Here is a 21,478-nt window from a genome sequence, read left to right on the forward strand (position 1 = left end):
AATCACGAATTGTTTATTGAATCTGGGGTGTAAAGTCTGTGTATGTTTGTCAATCCAATATGCGATAGCTTCTTTTCCTAGATTGTGTGGGATATTGCTATATAGGCTGCTAACGTCGAATGTGGCTAGTATAGTCCCATCGTCTACTGTTTGTGGTAGGGAGCTAAGGAAGTGTGTGTTATCTCTTACAAAACGTCTGACTAGATTGGTGAAGGGCTGTAATAGTATATCTATTAGGTTGCTAAGTCTGCTTGTATATAATAAGATGGAAGCAATTATTCTCCCCCATCTCCCCCAGATGGAAAGACTTATGCAAACGCGGATGCCACACACAAATTCAATATGGTCAGACTACTAACCACTATCTATTGTGAGTTTTGTGCAAATTATCATTCGCTTTCATCTGTTATCAAACAATCATATTACTTCTTAGAAGCATCACATTCAACGAGGGTAGCACGATTTTCACTCGCTAACCCTTTTCTCCTCATCCTCTCCTTTACGTAATTGGGAAATTCTCTACATTATAGACAGCTTCAACAAGACACCACCTGTGTTTAGTTTTTCTTTCCATACATTTCCTGCTAGCACTTTCTACAAAATGGCTTGAAATGACGAACTACCCCTGATCGATTTCTGGTTAATTCTGATTGGCTGTTTGCATACGCTTATTCGGTATTTAGAAATAATTCATTACGCGACTTTCGAACTGTTATAAACCACTTTCAAGCACGTCACGATATTGCCTCGTCCAGCAACAGAAATTCGGTTAATATGACCCTAGTAACCCGTCCTTTTCCGGAAAATCTATATTTCAGCTACACGTTGTTTACATTTTTTCATTTTTACATACTCAGAAGACTAATCTAAATTACAGCGGATAGCACTCGTGGCATACAATTCGTATTTTCCTGAACACGAAATACTACAATTAACTATTAAAACAATACACGTAGAATGCGACGAAATTGATGTTTTCGTTTAATAAAACATTACACTTATTCGAAAAATATAAAAATTTTAACTAAATATACCTCTGATCTGTGGCGATATTTTCATACTTTTTTGAAAAACAATTCCATTAATTTTGAGATTTTTTCGCCTGCTTTCCTTAGTTTCTTCCTTGGCATTTATGGTTGCATTTTTTACCTATGTAAAAAAAAACAAAAAACAAAAACATAGTCGATTTTTCTTCCCAAAGGTTTTTGGCAATGCTTAAGCCACCTGTTTCTCCCTGGCGCATTGTCTCACCGTTTCGTTGCGAGGCTGATTCCCAGAAGCAGCGAGAGAGAGAAAATTATCCGGGCATCCCCTTTTATATATCTCTCCCAAGGGCAGATAACCAGGTCGCTTTTTGCGACATCTACCGGCTGGTTGGTGCAGTTATCGCTGGAAAGGAGCAGATAATTGCTACAGAATCGATAATTGTATCGGAATCGGAAACTTAAAACGTAATCAGTAATTGTAACGGATTTGGGGAAAATATTAAAATCGTCCTATATGTGTGTGTTCTCGCGCGTGTGCGTGCGCGCGCGTGTGTGTGTGCATGAATATGTGCATGTGTGAGTGTGTTTAGAAAGCATAAGTATAGAAATGAATATCAAGCGCATACAAATTGTATCTAAACGTTATTTTTCTTTGTCGGTTCAACCCTGTGCATTTTTATTTTGTTTTATTATCATTATGCTTTATAATCGTCATTTGAATTATTCCTTGTTTCAATTCGTCAATTCTGTGCATAATCAACGTGGCTATAATCAAGAATAACTCAGATAAAGTTTTCTGATTTGACAATCATGCAAATCAGTTCTGCAGGTTTTCAGAAATATTTCCAAATTTAATCTGGGAATATCGATTTGAAAAACAAGTATCCCATGGATTTTACAATGAAGGAGTTGTGTTGGAGCAAATTAGTCTCAGTAATTTATGTTTCAGTTTGAGGAGATATTTACAATCCCACTTTATGTTCTTGTGTCTTCTAATATATAAAGTAAAATAATACTTCTGTGTGTGTGTTCGGGTAAAAGTTAGAAACTACATAAAACACACTTACTAACACATTACAACATCGGATTGAGTGTGATACCGATATACGTATAGGAAAGCAATATACGCTTTACGGTCACCGAAAATCAAAGTTGTAGAGAAATACTAGTAAATGTTTAAGAACAATATGCAAATCAGATGAAATTGTCACTCGATGTTTAACTCTCATTCGTTTTCTATCTTTCTATAGTGCTCAATCAGTTGCCAAAGAAAAAGTGTAGAGAAAAAACAAGGAGTGCATACGGAGGGAGAAGTTGGGGGTGAGTGTGAGTTAAAGATGATGTAGAGAGAGGGGTTATGTATGGAAGGTGTTATGCACGTTTTGTTTGGCACCCTTTTGTTTTGTCATCTCTACACCAGGGAAAATGGAGGTTTGCCCTATTAGAAACTACAAACTCTAAAATGCGTCGTCACAATAGCAAACCTGAACTCAAACTGAAATTTATTTTCAGACGTTTATCGATTTATGTTTTATTATATTTTGAAATTTTTTTATTCATAACACGTGAGTTCAAAGAGAGCTGTGTTGTTTTATACGTGTCTCAATTATCTCAATAAAATGCTCTGTCCGTCGGTGTGTCAATCCCTCTCTCTCTCTCTCTCTCTCTCTCTCTCTCTCTCTATATATATATATATATATATATATATATATATATATATATATATATATATATATATATATATATAATTTTTCTCTCGCCCTGATATTGAAAGCTTACTTTTTCTATTTAAAAGATAATTAAGACGAACTTTTTTTTAATATAATCCGTCATGGATATGCGAGTGAGTGACTACACGGAGGTTTACTAATTTGCATATTCTTTATAAAAACGGCCGTTTACAACGCGTAGAATTAAAGATCAAATTTTCTAGCACAAGGAAATAATATCACACACACACACACACACACACATACACATATATATAGATGCCTATATAGACAAATGATATAGGCAGCTGCGCGTGTAATTGTGAGGTAAGGCTTGCGTAATCCCATCTACACCTCTCCTGAATGGGCATTGTTTGAGTCCAGTGGCAAGGAGAAGTCCAGGATGACTGGAAACAATGCCGAGATAAGCGGACGGCACATACGGCACCTATAAGTGTCAAATGGTGACCTATTTAGTACTGATCAGGTTCAACATTTCTTAACACACACACACACACACACACACACACATATATATATATATATATATATATATATATATATATATATATATATATATATATATATTGTTTAAAATATAATTATCCGCTGACACGTTTTTTGTCGTCTAGGACTCATCGGAGTGGTTGAATCTAGCGAGATTCGAAATCGGGACCCCACGGTATATATATACCAAATTCCTCTCTGAATATTTGGTCTATAGAGTTGACATTTTATATATTTGGACCTGTAGCGCACTCGTAAAATATCTGTTAAATGAGCCAAAACTGAAATAAGAATTGACATTGGCGCGGCGTATATCGACAATATCCAGAGTTTTTTTAGCGCAAAGATGGAAGTTAAACAGCGATATGTTTTACAGTTTTTGTATACGCATGGTCATACACTAACAGATAAGGATGGAGAGCTCTATGTTTTGGTTTCGATTTTAGCTGATGGTACACAAGTTATTTTTTTTTAAATAACTACTATATATAAGATATAAAATATTAATAACCCATAGAGAATTGGCTCTATAATTATAAATAGGAAATATGCATGAAATACAATATATTTCTGTGTATTTTACGACTTGGCAACGCCAGGCGATCTACTAATATATATATATATATATATATATATATATATATATATATATATATATATATATATATATAATGTTTAGTTAATATTTTCGTCAGATTCTAACGTTTTAACTTTAAAATGTAATTATGTTTCCTTTTACAACTTCTGGAATGATAAATCGATTTTTTGTTGTCTGGTTCTAAAGTATCTCAATTTTTAAAGCATAATTCAACATACCAAATATCAAACAGTCTGACCAAAAAGTTTACCTCATTTTTTTACCGTAAAAGTAATGGTCATCTAAATATTTTTCAAACAAAGAAAATGAATGTCAATTCGCAGTCGATGACAACAATAAAATTCTGATTGTGTCGTTTTGTTCGATTTTGTTACAATTATTTTTAAAATTGGTCAAATATTCCTTTGTGGCACCCATCGACATCAGATGGTAAATTATGGAGAATTGTTCGATTATGGGAATCTTGGTTTCATGTAATGTCTTTTCTATATGTGTGGTTCTAGTTCTATTACAACATGGTTGATCAGTTTTCCCTGGTTATATCGGTTGACTTCTGAACTAAGTATACGGCATAATCATGTTAACCACTAAAACCACTTTCGCTTAGGATATTGGCAACCTTCACGTGGCCTCTCAAGTAAGTACTTGATGGCTTTTCTAGAAATAATTCTGATTAGAAAATATCGAGAAAACCAAGGCGAACAACAGAATCTTCGGACTCGTACGATATGATGATAATGATCAGTTTCAACATCATCTTGGCCATCCATAACTATAAAAGTTTCATCTTAGCTAATCTTTATCCACTTTTGTCGATGTTGGAAGCTCTGGCTTATTCGGTCGACATTTTTATACGTTCGCGTATGCAAAGTATTTTCTTTCACCCCCAGTTTTCTTACTTTCCCAGCGTTCTTTATTTCATTAAATCAGTTGTAGTTAGGACCGACTCAAAAGTAACTTACCACTACAACTATACGTATTGCTTTTAGTAGGAAGCAAACATTGCGATTTCCTAATTGTAAACGAGAATAAAATGCGCATAATTTATCTTGAAATCTGATTCATCTGCATCTTCTTCCGACGAAACATGTAAACTGTATCTACTTTCGACGAAGCAAAATATGTAAACCTAATCGAAGATAAAATATGCACGTCACAAATTTCCACGTAAGAAACTTTTAAACATAATTTTAATCAACGGCCGAAATTTAATGCGTTTCAATTAGATAATATAAATATGCAAATACCGTTACTGTCCGGTGGTAAGAGCTACTTATGAAGTCAGAAGTAAGAGTACCGTCTTAATCATCGAAACTGTGTTGATACCCCTTTTATTTCGCCTGAAGAAGACATGACATCCACATCCAATATTGTATGTTATAAAAGTAATCGTAATAATTGTATATGGCTGTATTCTAGAACTTCAATTCATACACTGAATAAGATTACACTAAAGAAAAACACCCGTGTCAAATTAACAACTAAAGATGGAAGTTTGAACATTACTTGATCATTAATTTGATTACATCTGACATTCCAAGTTTTTTTTTTTTTTGTAAAACTTAATGCAATTCCATATCCAATATAATTAAAACTTGTAAGTATCATCTATAGTACAAATCTCACCTGTCTGTTTAAATGTATGTATGTATGTATGTATGTATGTATGTATGTCTGTTTAAATGTATGTATGTATGTATGTCTGTTTAAATGTATGTATGTATGCATGTATGTATGTATGTATGTATGTATGTATGAATGTATGTATGTATGCCTAAAACTTTCGACAGAGGCAACTGATTTGCACGAGATCAGTATCGTTTTGAAGCTCGATTCTTCAGATGACAAATATCGAAAAATTTGGCTAAAAATATTAATTCCTTCACCCTCAACTGGCCACTTGTCTACAAGGAGGGGTTGCTTTTTTATCCGATATTTTCGAAAGTCATCTCACCACCTTTTGATTGACTAGCCTTAATTTAAACTTTCGCCAGTTTTGGCAATGGACGCAACGGTAAAGACACGTTTTATTTTCACGTTCTTTTCCTCCTTTGCGGTACGGGTTCGAGCCTGCCTGCCTGCCTACTACCACTTTTTTTTTTTTTTTGCTCAACACACACCTCCAAACATCCCGGCAACGCCGGCCACCCAGGCTAGTCTACTTATATATAAAAGGCACTTTTTCTATTGGGGGGGGGTCTTGTAAACTTAAAAACAGCTGAGCTGATACTTTTTCAATTTCACACAAACACACTTTATATGCCTGGGAGTGTTCTTAGATAGGTTTCATGTCAGAATTCCCCCGATAAATATCGAAAATCAACAATTGAAAAAAATCCTATGAAAGAAGAATAGTCCTATATTGATCAAAGTTAACACTTTTAGACTGCTTAACATCACCAATGGATTTGAGAAGCAGAAGGGTGCGACGTATAAAATCAATAATAGTTTCTTTTTATAAGACAGGGGATCGATTGAAATGATTTTCCCCATTTAGAGCACAATTGAACTATGATAATTTACTTTTATATTTTAAACATTAACTCAAGTCATTATAGAAAAACTAATTTCATAAATTAACAGTAGCTTCTCTACAGGGCAATGTAGATTAAAATGGCTTGTAGACTAAATCACTATGAGGAGGCATGTCAGCTTCTTCCATGTGCACCACGATGGGTTCCCGAATAAAGCAAGCAATCAATCATGTTTTTTACAGTCTATCTCGTCTACCATGTGTCATCTCAACATCTTTTTTCCAGTCTTTCATGCCGGTAGAGGTTACACGTCTATCTCACGCTGGCATGTACTGTTGCCGCTGCATGGTTCCAAATTTCTGTGCTTTCCTTTTCCTTCTCTTCCTTCACTGTGATGTCACCATGCGCTACGGCTTGGTCATTTGTATAGGTGGTGCCACTGCTGCCACATATGTGTGCATGGTTTTTATTACAAGTGTAGAACATTCAGAGATCGTCATTCAATCCTAGGCAACGTTGGGTTTCCCTGCTCATATTTATTAAAGTGTTATACATAATATTAACAATCAGCTTGGATATTTTCATATAAAATATATTGATTGTGCATTATAAAATATTAATCAATGTTCAATGATTCCATGTGGATATCGAAATTATGTTCATCTTCACGAACTATTCCTGCAAAGGGAAACGTGATAACGTCACGTGACTTTATTATATTAGGTTGGTGTAAAAATAATGTTGTATTTTGACAGGAAGTTGAAAGTAAAAAAAAAAAACGACATTATTTTTACACCAACTAAATATTTACATTGTAGCAATCTTTTTTGTTTTTGTTTCAAATTTACTTCAGTCAAAATCTTCACTCGATCACTTTATAAGATATATAGATATTTTAATATACCAGTAAAGTACGCCTTTATCACTCAAACACAGGAATCATCACTTATCAAGGCCCAGAGGCCACTCGAGGATAAGGGTTAAAGGGTATACATTAGTCAATGTGATTATAGCGTAGTAAACATAAATAGTGTGAATTTTGTAAATTGGGAAAAAATAAAACAAAAAAACATTGAGTTAGTAAAGAATTTGCGAGCATAATTTTCCTCTCTCCAATTTACTGTTTAAATACGTTATAGTATATATTTCCTGTGGTCTCTTGGACTTAACAGATTCCAGGAAAGAGTTCATGTCGTTTGATGCAGTATCTAGCTTCATGCAGTTACTGCAAGATCAAAATGTAGTATCTGTCCTTCAGAGGCTGAACTTCCATTTCTTGTTCTCTTTCAGTGGAGGAGCAATCCCTGAGACAATTTTTAATTTTTGTAGCTTTTTTTCCTCATGTTAAAAAACGACCGTGGTGTCTAACTCTGCCTCGTGGGAAGGTATTGTAAATAGGTATTGAGGTAATATCACTTGGAGAAGGTGTACCATTCCCCATAAAAGCCAATAATGTTTAGCCATACTGATGAGATCTTATTTGGGTCGCGAATTGTGATTATGAACATTTAGTCAAGATTTACTTGTAGAGAAATTATCCTCATGCAAGGTGGTCCTGACAAACTCCATACAAAGAGAGCTTAGACACTCCAGGATAGTGTCTAGCAGGAATTCAAGCTCTCCCTAGTAATTGTGTATAATTAATACTTAGTAAGTCAAAGGCATGGAAATGTTTTCCGTATTGTCTTCTGGTATCTGCTCCTTGAAATGTTCACCCTCCATTTTTCACCTCGAATATGATCGACTGTATCTTCACCCTCTTTTCCAAAATTCATAAACTTCATGGCATAATAGTTATTCCCTTTCTTTAATATTAAGCCTGCTGCAAAGGTGGGCTTTCTCTCTACCATGCTAGAAAGCTACTCACGCCTGAACTTATCCTGTACCTCTAAAAGGCCACCATTCGCTCATGTATGAAGTACTGTTGTCACATTTGGGCTGGTGCATCTGCTACTAGTCTTTCAAGCCTAGACAGAGTTCGAAAGAAAGTAACCAAACTGGTATGTCCTGAACTGTTATCTAAGCTTCAGCCTCTGACACATCTATGAAATGTTGCATCCCTTTGCTTGTTCTACAAGTACTTTAATGGTAAATGCTCTGACGAACTCCAAGCACTTGTGTCCTCTTGACGTAAATACTCCCGACAAGCAGCTAAATCTGACCCCTTCACAGTAGAGATCCCTTGGTGTAAGAAAGCCTTTTACTCCAATAGTTTCTTCCCCAGAAGTGCTAGACTTTGGAACTCCCTTCCGGGATTCTGCTTTCCCAACTGTACTGACATGCAGAAGTTCAAGTGTAATGTGAACAGACATCTTGCTGCTCATTTCCCTTCATAATATCCATGCAACTTATGTCCCCGATAGTAGCTCCCTACTTCAAAGTGGTACTGTGCCTTGTTTGGTGTGAAAATTGAATAAACAAAAAAAAATTTTTTTAATTGCAAAATGCTTAATAAAAATATTTTTAGCATAATTTTTTTTTTTTTTTGAAGCAACTTTTGTTGTTAAATTTTTGCACATAAAACTGGTGTTATGTTTTTTCTTTGCTTACATAAACAGTAATTCTTTACATTTTTTTGCTCTGTATGTTTAAAATGTTACAGAAATAAAATATTTGAACTTTGTATTATTTTTCATCTCATCGTAACTTTTATACAAAGGACCTATAGCACTACATACAAAAACGTGGATTTATAATCAGTTCAAAGCGATAATCTAAAGATTCAATTCTTACTAGAAACAATAATAACTAGAAATAGAATAATAGTTAACACTTTTCAGCCAATCATGTTTGTGTAAACATATGCTAAGTTGAAACTCTTTATTGTAAAAATCTGTAGCTCTCGGAAAGTTTTCTATTCTGGGTTCATCTCTGGAACAACTAGACTTTGGAATTCCCTCCGTTTCTTCTTTCCATGACTATACAAACATGCAAAAAATTTAAATGTAATGCGAGCGTACACCTCATTGCCCAAATCCCTGCAGGTTGCTTACATAGGCACGACCCCACCCTGCAATAGTATCTCCTTATATGTTTAGAGTGAATACGAGTTAATTTTTTTTATGTTTAAAAAGCAAAAAAGTCAGATGTTTTGTTGTAAAGTGGATGAGAGATATTGTTCTTATAACAGCACCCGTTATAAACGTATAAATTGTATATATTGTTGTTTAGGAAGAGGATATGATACCGACATATAAACTGAGTCATGTTGTATCAGAAAGTTATCACATGGTCATATATTACAGTTCATATTTACATATAGGTATCATTTTTTTTATAAGAATATATGCTTCATACCTTTTCTTTCTCCAAGAGTTCTTCTATCTTCACTGCTGAGCTCCGTGATGAAACATAAAATGACCAACTCCATAACGAATTAAGACCTCTGTTCTTCTTTTGTGAAACCACAGAACAACACTTTATATTTGGAAAATATAAATTCATTTCACAAAGAGTCTGCATTATGTGCCTACATGTTTCTTTCCTGCCTCACTTACCAACTTTTTGAAGCACGTCTGTTCACTTCTGTAACCAAACTCAAACTCTACTCCTTTCTCTAACCTTCCCGACCTCTTGACCTCTGTTTCGTTACGTCATCATTCAAAAAGCACACGTATCTCAACGTGCGCCATTTTCCTGTATACCTGCTCAAGGTCATTTTGTTAATTTAACCTAGCTAATTTATGTAAATATCCTCAGCTAAGACCCATTGCTACACTTTATTCTATAAACAATAAATAACTCCCAATATAAACTATTTTAACAATATCACTGGATAGATAGATAATTAGATAGATAGACAGATAGATCAATAATAACTAATTTCATCTTTAACCATGTTATTATCTAACATTTGCTCAGTCAAAGGAAAACGGAAGGCAAGGAAAATTGAAAATATCTCTGGTTGGAGTCAAGGCATCTAAAAGATTTCTTTTTAAATAAAATAAATCTCTCATTTAAACGTAAATCATGTGAAGACAATTTCATGTGAGGAAATTAATTTTCCTACATGGGCTCCAGTGGATATTTCTAATAGTCAGCTTCTTGCTGGTCAAATGGTGTGGTGACCACTGACAAAGGCCAGCATCTAAGATTTCTGGTGAGGAATGAAAAGACTTTAGGAGAAAAAAAGAAGAAGAGACAGCCAGAGCCAGCCCTGCAGAGCCTGACAGAATGAGAACAATCTACTTATGTGGATTAAATAAAGGATTTGATGCAAATTTCCATATAGGTTACAAAATTCAACATATTCCAAAGTTGGGAAAAATTAATTTAAAAAAAAAAAAAAAAAAAAAAAAAAAAAAATAGGACACCACGTATGAAGGCCCAAAAGCCATTCAAGGATAAAGATTAATGAAAAATGTCTGTTCACATTGTCAGAAAGTTGCAAAATTAGTAATCATGATAATAATTGTCGTCTATTAGTTCCATAGTAATACTTTTATATTATTTGGATTCATCGTCTTGAATGTAATTTTGACAACATTTTGATCAATGTAACCTCTGACCTTCCTCAGGTGTGCCTTTGTCCAACTCGAGAATGTTTCTGTCGAACTTGTGAATTTGGACGGAATTTTGAGCAGAGCTCTTTATTTACTTCACAAGGGTAGCATGCTCTTGTTTTGTCAGCAATAACTGGATAAAGGTCCTGAGTAATTAGCACCTTCAACCTTCAAGAGAATATTTTTACAATTGATTTTTCCAAGTACTCTAACCACTGTGCCACGGGTCCTTGCGCAAAGAAACGATAAAATCACACGCAAGATGCAAACAGTATCCCAATGAATCGAAATAATAACAAATCCTCATCTCAAAAATTCAGAAAAGTAATACGTTCATTTTGAATGTTGACAACTTTTACAGGGCTCCTCCTGTAATCACCCGCTTCTAGAAAACTCTGAGAAAACCAATGGCAACAACAGAAGCAAGCCAGTCAAAAATGCTGCTAAAATGCTAATCTATATAAATTTGTATTTTAATATATTACAAAACATGTCCCATGACATTTCTTTTAGTGGATTTCTATCAGTATTTTGATTAATTTTTGATTTTTGTGCTATTATCAAGTCTTCCCAGATAACCCTCTCATGTTAACCATTTTTTCTTGTTCTACCATAAGACTCAGCACTACTTTTTTTCAAAGTAAATAAACTCTTCAAAATAAGTTAAAACACAAAAAATTATTCAGGTAGGTAGAAAAGTAACACATTGCTTTAGGTAACATTTATTTGTTATACATTTGTTTTTATTCACTTTTTTGTTTTGTTGTCTGTACTGCAAAATACCTCAAAGCCTATTCCTATTATTCTGTCCAATGTTACAATACTTTAAGCATCTCATAAACAACATTTTTCTCTATTTTCAGTCGCTGTTCATCTTGGGCATTTTTGTGGCTTTATATTGCACCTTTGGAGAGGCAAGATGGAACCGACCGCTTCCCAACAATCCTCTTTATTACCGCTGCCTCTTCGAATGCCAGGTCTGCTACGATACGTATGGGGGCCACTTTGATTCACATCTATGTGGGGAGAAGTGTATTTCATCATCTGGGAAAAGTATTGACATTGGTTGCAACAACCGTGAATACCACAGACGAACACCAGTTGTTTCACCAACTCTACACATCAACGTACCCGAAGGACTCTAATGATAAACCTAAAAGATTACACTGGAAAATGTATGAAATGAATACTCCAGTTTCTCTTCTATATATTTTATGGACTTTGGTCTCCTGTGAAATAAAATATATTCTGCTTACATAAACATATTTTTTGTTTGTGTCTTCAATGAGTTTTCAGATTTTTTTGTACAGGCATTTAAAAATGTTGTAGACTCTTGAAAATTCAGTATGTTATTGCTATAAATATGAGATGACCAATTTTTATAATTTCAGGTTCAAATGAACAGCTACAGCATGAATTGGAATACACCCTACTAAAGCCTGATTGTCACAGCTGGTGCATTTCATTAATGCAATCTGGACGCGAGGAAGAACAATATGCAATAAAATTCTGTTTTTAACTTTGAAAAAATGCCAGAGAAACACCTAGAATGCTTCAAACTGCTTTTGAACCATCTTGCATCAATCAAGCATCAGTTTTTGAATGGCATAAAAGATTTAAGAAAGCAAAAAGTCTGTGAGAGATGATGAGAGGTACGGGAGAGTAAGGAAGTCAGAACACCAGAGTTGATTGGCCAAATAAAGAATTTCATGGATAAGGATCGTTGTGTGGCTATAGAGAAAATAAGTGCACAGTTTGATGTCAGTGTGGGAACTATACACACATTTGTGAGGAACTGAAAATGCAGAACATTTGCATATATGTACTAGTCCACAACTCCATCCTTGTCACAGATTATTTGACTAAGATGGACATCAAGACAGTTCATCACCCTCTCTATAGTCCAGACCTTGCTCCCTGTGACATTAGGTTACTCCCTAAGCTTAAGGAAAACCTTAGAGGCTTTCGTTATTAGATAATTGAGGAGATGAAAGAGATTGTGACGAGGGTTATTGACATGCTTACACATCGGGTTTTCCAAAAGTTGTTGGAACAGTACAACATGTGCATTGCAGCTGGAGGAGATTACTTTAAAGATGACTAGAGTTTCATGTGTGTACTACATCAATAAAAGTGCCCATACGAAAAAGTCTGGAAACTTATATAAGGCACTTTGTACAATAGATATCGTATAGTAAAACAAACAATTTATGAAATGACAACAGTTTGTGAGAGTTAGAATAACTAGTTCTATTGAATAAGTGAAAAAAATTTTGTCATTATAAAAGTGTTTTTAAAAAAAACAAAACAAAAAAAAAAACATTTTCATGTTTGCCATCTGGATGTAAGTGGGTACTATGTGGGTTATGCCCATGTAAGCAGCATACAAGGAAGTGGACAAAGATATGTAGCTCTCATTACATTTAAATTTTTACATGTTTGTAAAGTTATGGAAACAGAAAAGAAATTCCAAAGTCTAGCTGTTCCAGAGAAGAAAGCGTTCTCACATCTACAGAATAATGGACAGGTGTGATTTTGCTTTGATTAATTATCAAATGTAAAAGACACTTCATGTAACGCTGGCATATGTAATAAAATGCGTTCATTGAATATATGCGTTACGTCTGAGAAATTTAATTTAAATCAAAACAGTGACACATTTATCGAACTGGTTGAGAAAATCCCACTATTTTTACTGCTTGTCATGTTAGTTGGGATATTTCTGAGAAAGTCGCACTATGAGTTTGTCGGTGCACATTCCATTAATGTACTTATAAAAAGGGCACAGGGGTGCAATAGTGCGTTCAACAAGACAAGGCTTGGAGCTTAGTTGGTATTGTATGACCTATTAGATTATAAATTCTTTTGGACCCTGTCTAAGAGAAAGAGACTAGTGGTAGATGCACTAACCCAGATGTGGAAACAATGCTCCATTCTTTCTTAGAACTGCACGCCTGTGGAACTCTGTTCCGTCTGCCTGCTTCCCACCAGACTACAACTTGGATGTCTTCAAGTCCAACATTAACAAATTCCTAATGAACCGCCCTCTTAAGTAAACACTTCATCAAATCTCCACACTAACGTAATGTACTTGCAATAACCCTTAACCCTGAGTGGGTTCCGGGCCTTGATAAGTGGTGATCACTGTGTAAAAAAAAAATAAAAAAATAAAAAATATGAAATGCTCTTGGGTGTGAGTAGTTTTCTAGCATGATAGTCAACCTTCTTTGCAACAGCCTTGGCAATGTCTTCTATGGTTGTGTTTCAGAATGCACATCTTTTCTACAAAAGAAATTTCAATGTAACATGGAAAATACACTACATCTCCATTTCATCAAAACGCTAGCTCCAAACTGGAGTCAAGAAAAAGAACAGATTATTATAAAATATTTACTGAAGAATTTAACTCAACAAATTAACCAAGTACTAAAACAAAACTGATAGTTAACTATGTCTGAATTTTATTATCTATATAACCTGGAAGAAAATGATTAGACAAAACCATATTGTCACTTGGACACAGTTGACCTCCATGCATTATCAGAAAATGCTGTACTATTGATAAAAAGAGAAGTGACGTTAATATTAAAAGAAGAAGAATATATAACAAGTTTATTTTTTAATTAAAGTAAGCAATAAAAACACTGGTTATTAAAAGCAAAATTGAAGACACAAATCTTTTTTGATTTTTCTAAGAAAGAACTGATATTTTAGTTGAGCAACGAAAATAATTATTGTGCATTTGGTTCTCTGAGGAAATAATTTTGTGATATTTTTTTCTCGTGTTATTGTTGAATGGAAGCTTTTCGTTTTAATAGAGGGAAAGAGAACATGGGAAGATTAATCATGGATTCTAACAGAACATGAGATTATTTAATGATCAGTTTGTTCCAGTTGGTACTGAGTTTGCCACTTCTGGGCAGTTGCAGAAAACAAAATCTTTCAAAACAAAATCCTAATCGATTTAAAAATTCATGATAACCAGACGGGACAGTTACCCAGCAAGAGAGAGATTGGTTTCTGTTTTTCTTCTTCTTTTTCAGTCACCAGCATTCTCTAAACAAAAGAAACTACCTCGGCTCATCACATGAGATTGGAGACGTTTTTCTTTACATTTAATGTTATGCTGTGATGGTTACTTTTTTATTTCACAGAAGATACAAAAGTGTCCATACCCCTGAATAATTAGTTATCAACACTAATTGATCATAAAACAATTGTTGTCTATAAGCTAACACGGTCATGTCCAATATCAATCAAGGGTTGCCCGATCTATTCATTTGATGGGTAGATGAAATATCACACAGGTTGTTTGTTAAAATAGTCAAACATTTTCTGGAAATGCCAGCATGTAAAACGGATATCAAACCAACAATGAGTAAAGAAAGAAATGCACATAAATTTATAAGTTGGAGTTTTATTTTTATATAAAAAGGACTAGTACAAAAAATATCAATATTGAAAATTTGGTTTAATTGTTGACACCCAAATAATTAAAATAAATTTATTTACATTTTTTTTCTTTTACCAGATTTGATAGGGCAAAAATTTGTGGTGCTATGTCTAAATTGTCAGAAACTACAAAAAAATTAACAAAATAAAAACAAAAAGAGAAAGCAAACAAACGTTAAATCAAATGCAAAACATGACTATATGATCATATGATGAGATTATGAGAGGAAGATGGGGTGTTTCTCACTTTGGCACACACCCAACAGATCTATAAAAAAACAACATCAGTACTTCCCTACTTTTACAATCAATATGGGAGTATTATTGAACCCCTGCGCTGTGTGCCACTTCTAAAATATGAGATTCTACTCTTTTTAGGTATTACATGTAAAGTAAATTGGTTGAACGTGGTTGAAGGCGAGGCAAAGCATACATTAGTATGATCTAGATGTAGGGGAAAGCATCACATCATTTCCAGGATTACTTCACTACCCTTTGATTATCAAGGAAGCAACAAGTATCCTAGACTATTAATAAAGTCTGGCCATTATGGTAAATGGCTTGAAAAGTAAATATTTTTGATGTAATTTGTATATAAATTAAATGCAACAAATCATTTACTTTTGCGTGAAAAGACATGTCAACATGTTTTTAACATTACCTCGTACAGTAGTGAGGCAGTATTTTATGTGAAATTTATATGCAAAATTATACAGTTTTTTTATGTTGTTGTTATTGTTTTATTACTTTTTACTTTCAGGCTGTTTACATGGAATTGTCTAAAAAAAAAAATAGAATCTCATTTTTGACTTTTACTGAATTAGCAAACACTGCAATTAGTTTTACCTCATCTGAATGGATTCTGACCTATTCCATTTTGGTACTATAAGTGACATGTTTGCAGGGGCTGCCAGTATCAGATTACCTGTTAAAGGTCTATTAAATTTACTAATGAAGATGGAGACACTGAAGATGAAAATTGAAATAAAAAATAAAGAAATGTTAATAAGTTGACGATAATAAATGGAGAGAGAGAGAAGAAAAAAGGAAATGAAAAAGAAAAAGAGAAGGAATGAGACGAAGAGAAAAAAATAAGCATCAATTGGTGCCACAGAAAAAAGATCATGAAAGATTTATAGCAGGATAGAAAAGGGACAGCACCATATAAATTTCCACTGGAAGGGCACTGAGAGTACTAAAATCCTAATAACATTTATTATCACTTAAATTCCAGCTGTTATAAAAAACAACAGTGAGAAAAGAATACAAAATGAACAAATACAATGGTGGTGTAAAGCAATGAAAGATCCTATCACTCAGACTCCAGGGAACACTACCTTTTTTTTTTTTTTTTTACGAGTTAATGATCACATGTAATGACTTGGTTGAAAATTGTGCATGTAAGAAATAATAAATTTAATGAATATACTATCTTTGATTGTCGTAATATTTTTTTAACAAATCAACAAAAGAGGATGATTGTCTCTTAGAAGAAAAGGCAAAAAACTAATACTCCTCGCAAGAATTTTCAAATAAGTGAGAGTTAAAAAATTTTTTTTTACTTTTTTGGAACTTGATCGTGGAAATACTGAATGAATTCATTGTTTAACTTTGGTGATCGGGTGACATACAGCCATAACAGAACAGATAATTATCTTGAAAAAAAAACAAAAAACGATGAGTCTTACTCAATTTTAAAATAAAATTCTATTAACAAATGTTGTAGAAATTATTTTAAAATATTTAAGAAACAAGTATATATATATATATATATATATATATATATATATATATATATATATATATTTGATTGATGTGTTGGGTTTAAATGATTCATGATATAAGAAATTATTCACAAGCAACTATTCTTCATCAACAAAAAGCTTTGCCTAACAATGCAAAACTTTTAAATTTGGTCACATTATAATTCAGCTATGAATTAATAAATTCTTGCCAAAGTTTTGCAACTTCATTGAATGATTCAAATTGGCAAAATTGCTCGATTCATTGGCATAAATCTTAGTTAAATGGAGCAACAATTGGAGGCTGAATGGATATATCAAATGTTTTAATTTTATAGCTGCTCCTTTCAAATGTATGCAGTTTTACAAGAAGGGTTAAAGAGATGATTCTTACAATTAAATCAAATCGAAATTATATTTTTTCAGTATTTACTTCAACAATGCTTAAGAAAAGTGTAGAACTTAGTAGTACTATAAAAATATTCTCATGGCAAGTGAGCTACGTGTAAATATTTGTTTTATTTGAGAAAGGAATTTGTCAAGACTTAGGCATACAAACACCATAATCATATTTTAATCAACTAATATATATATTATCTATATATGGGTTTGTTAATTTGTTTATTTTCTAAGATTAATTAATAATCATTAATAGCATTTAAATAAAAATAAAATATCCTGCCTAAATAAACACATATATATGCACATATATATATATATGGTTCAGTGTTGATTGTTGGCTTGGTGTGCTGTGTTCAATTTCTGTCAAAACTATTGCAGCACATTCACTAATTTTCTTGCAAAATGGAATGAATTGATAACTGAAGTAGTGAAGGCTTAATTTTGATGCCATTGCTAGAGTGCCTAAAGATGGTAAACACTGACATAACACAACATCTGCAACTAGATAGATTTCTTTAAAATAGTATGTTATGCACATATACAAAAATTTATCTGGTAGAGAGTTTGGGTTTGATTTGTCCATAAGCATATTCTACTATAATCAAATTAATATGTGTGTGTGTAAGCATTGGTTGATGCTACTGATAATGGTCATGAAGGATCTAAATGGATGGAAAGGCTGAAGAGAGATTTCAAAATCGAAACCTTTACTGGAAGGGCATGCATGAATGAGAGAATAAATTTTTAGAATATCAAAGAAATGTGAAATTTTGTGATAATGAAATAAATATATGTATATATATATATATATAGTCCTTCAAGAAAACATGGAATTTATACTGATCATTTTTATCGTCTGCTTTTAATGGGATTTACAATATTAGAAAATAAAACTTAACATTTGATCAAATTTTGCTTATTTTAAATAATCACAAAATGATTTAAAAAAATCACTAAAAGATATCCATCCTGAAACAAATAAAATAAATTAATCTTGCATCAGTTTTATGAAGAGTAAAACAAGGACGCAATCCAACTGAACTTACTGTCTAGAACCTGGACCGTAATTTTAATCCAATTCCATTAGATGATTTTTTATTTTAGGAAATGTCTAAAATATAAGATGTCATGACAAAATTTGAAATTCAAAGAATCTTGCTTAATTGGTGTTGAATGGCTATGAATATAATTTCATGCAAATTTAATATATTTTAATTTTCAAATGTGTGCTTGTACACATTAAATTCTTCTAATAAACTGAAATTTGTGGAATATTTATGTCTAATACCTATTGATAGAATTTCACAAAATATTTCTCTCTCTTTCTCTCTCTATATGTATGTGTGTATGTGTATAAAAAGCTTACAGAAATTCCAACCAGAGAAAAAATGTATGCTGCTACTTAAATTATCATTTCTTCTCCCTTAAGTGTGTTTTAGTTGTGTTTGGTGAAGTTTATTCAGTGGAAATTTGAATTGTGGATGCATCGGTGGTTGTTTATTTTGCATTAAACATTTTTTATACAACTTGCTTGTGTAGTAGAAATGAATATGTAGTGTGTGCATTAAATTTAAAAATTAGATATTTTTTTCAGAGACAATAGCAAAATCTGTCTGGATAGAGGAAGCTCTACATGGTTAAGAAGAGCAATTATAAGATAAGATAAGGAGATAATTAAAATTACATTATTGATATGATAATGTAATAAAGCTCTAATGTAACTTTTATTATTACCTCCGTATCTTTTCTTATATAAATATCACTATTACGATAATAATTTTTAAATATAATTAAGTATAATTTAATTAAATAATAATTTTTAAATATATATATATATATATATATATATATATATATATATATATATATATATATAGATAGAGAGAGAGAGAGATTAATCCAGCAGCAGCTATTTTATCATTTCACGACTCGTCAACATATCAACTCTAAGAGTCAATACTTGGACGTTAGTCAGTACAAATTATGATCATCAATCTTAGCTAAAAAACTTGTTATTGTTAATAGAAGAAATGTATTACTTTCAGATAAATTTATATTCATTTGCTTAAATTTTTTAAGATAATGATAAATCTGAGGACTTGATTCTTTTTACGGAAAAATCTTGCTTTATGCATAAATAAAAGCCAGTGTTATATATATATATATATATATATATATATATATATATATATATATATAAAAATGACAGAAAATATTAATATCTACTTGATCTATAATGAATCATTTCACGCTATCTTTTAAGTCCTTACCAATAAAAATCTCTTCCCCAAAATGATGGACCTAAACTGGTTAAACTATGCAGTAATGAATTCCCTTCACGTAATTTAAAAAGAAATATTATTATTCATGCAAGAAAAGAAAGATCAACTCAGATCAACATATCAAAATAAAATCAATATGCCCATTAAATTAAATCATTAATCCCCCGTCTTGATTGGATTTTCTGTTTCTTCTATATTTTCTTCAACATTCTTAACTTCGTCTCCTTCACCTTTGTTCTTTGGCGTCTTCGCTCTGACAGCACCTTTCTTTGTGTCTTGAAAAACATAACTCGTGGTTTCTTTGTTGAAACGCAAAGGCATGATTCCAAGTTCTCCATCAAATCGGTTTTTTACAACCTAAAAATCATCGAAAAAAAATTTCATTAAGCATAAAATTCAATTGATGAAATTAAAAAATAATTTCAATTAATCAATTTTGAAAGAAAATTTTGATATATGTTAATATTGTATAAAAAAAAAAATTTGTATACTCATGGTAGTTATAAAGAGTCAACAGTATTGGGAGATTTCATAAAAGATTTTGAAAACCTTAGAACGAGATTATATATATATATATATATATATATATATATATATATATATATATATGTTTGGTGGTTAAATTTTAAATTCTGAAAAACAACATATAGACACATATATTCGAATTAAGAATTTATGGTTTGACAAAAGGAATATATAGAAGGGGTTATGTTAATTTCCTTAATCCATGGATTTTCAATAATGGCTCATATCATCACAGGAAATGAAACATGGTTAGTAAAATGTTCAGCTGGTAATGGATGCTTATTTTGCATTTTAAAACAATTATTGAAAATAGTTTTTAAAACATTAAAATGTGATTGTGTAATTTTTAAAAATGCTTTTATCAATGTGTGGGTATCAAAGTTTGGTATATATGAGAAACATGCACATACACAAGATCTGATGTAATAATTAATGTTTTAAAAAATCCATTGATTTTTTCCTTTATTTTATTTTCAATTAGAATAAATAACAATAAATACTAGAAAAAATATCACCCATTAAGCTCAGCTTAAATTGTTAAAATCAAGAAAAAGTGAACTTACAAATTCATTAAATAAATTTGTTTTAATCTCTTTTTCTGCTAGAGAGCCAAAACTAATAGTGGGTTATATACAACCCACTATCAGTTTTGGTTCTCTACAGCTATGGGTTAAGCAGTATTACTAGTTATGGTGATATTTCATTTTCCTTTATAATAGTCTATTCTAAACTTGAATTTTATAGTTATTTTTATTACATTAGCCTTTGCATAAGTAGAGTATAAAAACTGAGAGGTATTAAAAATATAAGAATGGGGAAGGGGATTGAATCAACACAGTGAGAATGAATAAGTTAATTAATTACAAATTACTAACAAAAAAAAACATTTTCAAGCATTATTTAATTCTTAAAATTCAAAGACCATCATGATATATTCTAAAATGTTTCATTTATTTTTTAAAGAAAGCTGATTGTCTTTCATATATTTTTATCATTATTTCATGTACATGTGATTTAAGAGTGTTTTTTCTCATATTAAAATTACTCCATTCTCACAAAATAATAATACACACACACACACACAAAAGTGTATTTGAAATAAATTTAACTTTTTCTTTATTACTTGATGGAATTGAATTGGAAATTTGTAACTAATTAAAATTATTCCTTCTGCACTAAAATTCGTTTTGTAATTTTTTTTTTTTTACAATATTTAAATCAGAGATTTTTATATATAGCTTTAAACTTTAAATTTCTGCAGTTTCCAATCCAGTATTTTCTGATAATCTCAAGACATTA

General features: G+C 32.1%; 1 protein-coding gene and 1 long non-coding RNA gene across 3 annotated transcripts in view; one reads left to right on the forward strand and one right to left on the reverse strand.

Annotated features, from left to right (window-relative positions):
- The window catches only part of LOC145263263 (uncharacterized), a 26,012-nt gene extending 13,971 nt beyond the window's left edge, over nucleotides 1-12,041 (forward strand). The window contains exon 2 of the long non-coding RNA XR_013864508.1: nucleotides 11,640-12,041. This is a non-coding gene — a long non-coding RNA (uncharacterized LOC145263263). The remainder of the gene's footprint in view (nucleotides 1-11,639) is intronic.
- Nucleotides 12,042-15,177: 3,136 nt separating this feature from the next.
- The window catches only part of LOC145253259 (twinkle mtDNA helicase-like), a 102,634-nt gene continuing 96,333 nt past the window's right edge, over nucleotides 15,178-21,478 (reverse strand). The window contains exon 14 of one of the 2 annotated variants that reach the window (XM_080112919.1): nucleotides 15,178-20,011. In XM_080112919.1, the coding sequence (XP_079969045.1) occupies nucleotides 19,811-20,011 (201 nt within the window). In that variant the 3' untranslated portion in view covers nucleotides 15,178-19,810. The remainder of the gene's footprint in view (nucleotides 20,012-21,478) is intronic. The other variant, XR_013863753.1, reaches the window with a different exon arrangement.

This window comes from Euprymna scolopes, chromosome 3, assembly GCF_053919585.1.
Source record: "Euprymna scolopes isolate OS-2025 chromosome 3, ASM5391958v1, whole genome shotgun sequence".
Taxonomy (NCBI): domain Eukaryota; kingdom Metazoa; phylum Mollusca; class Cephalopoda; order Sepiida; family Sepiolidae; genus Euprymna; species Euprymna scolopes.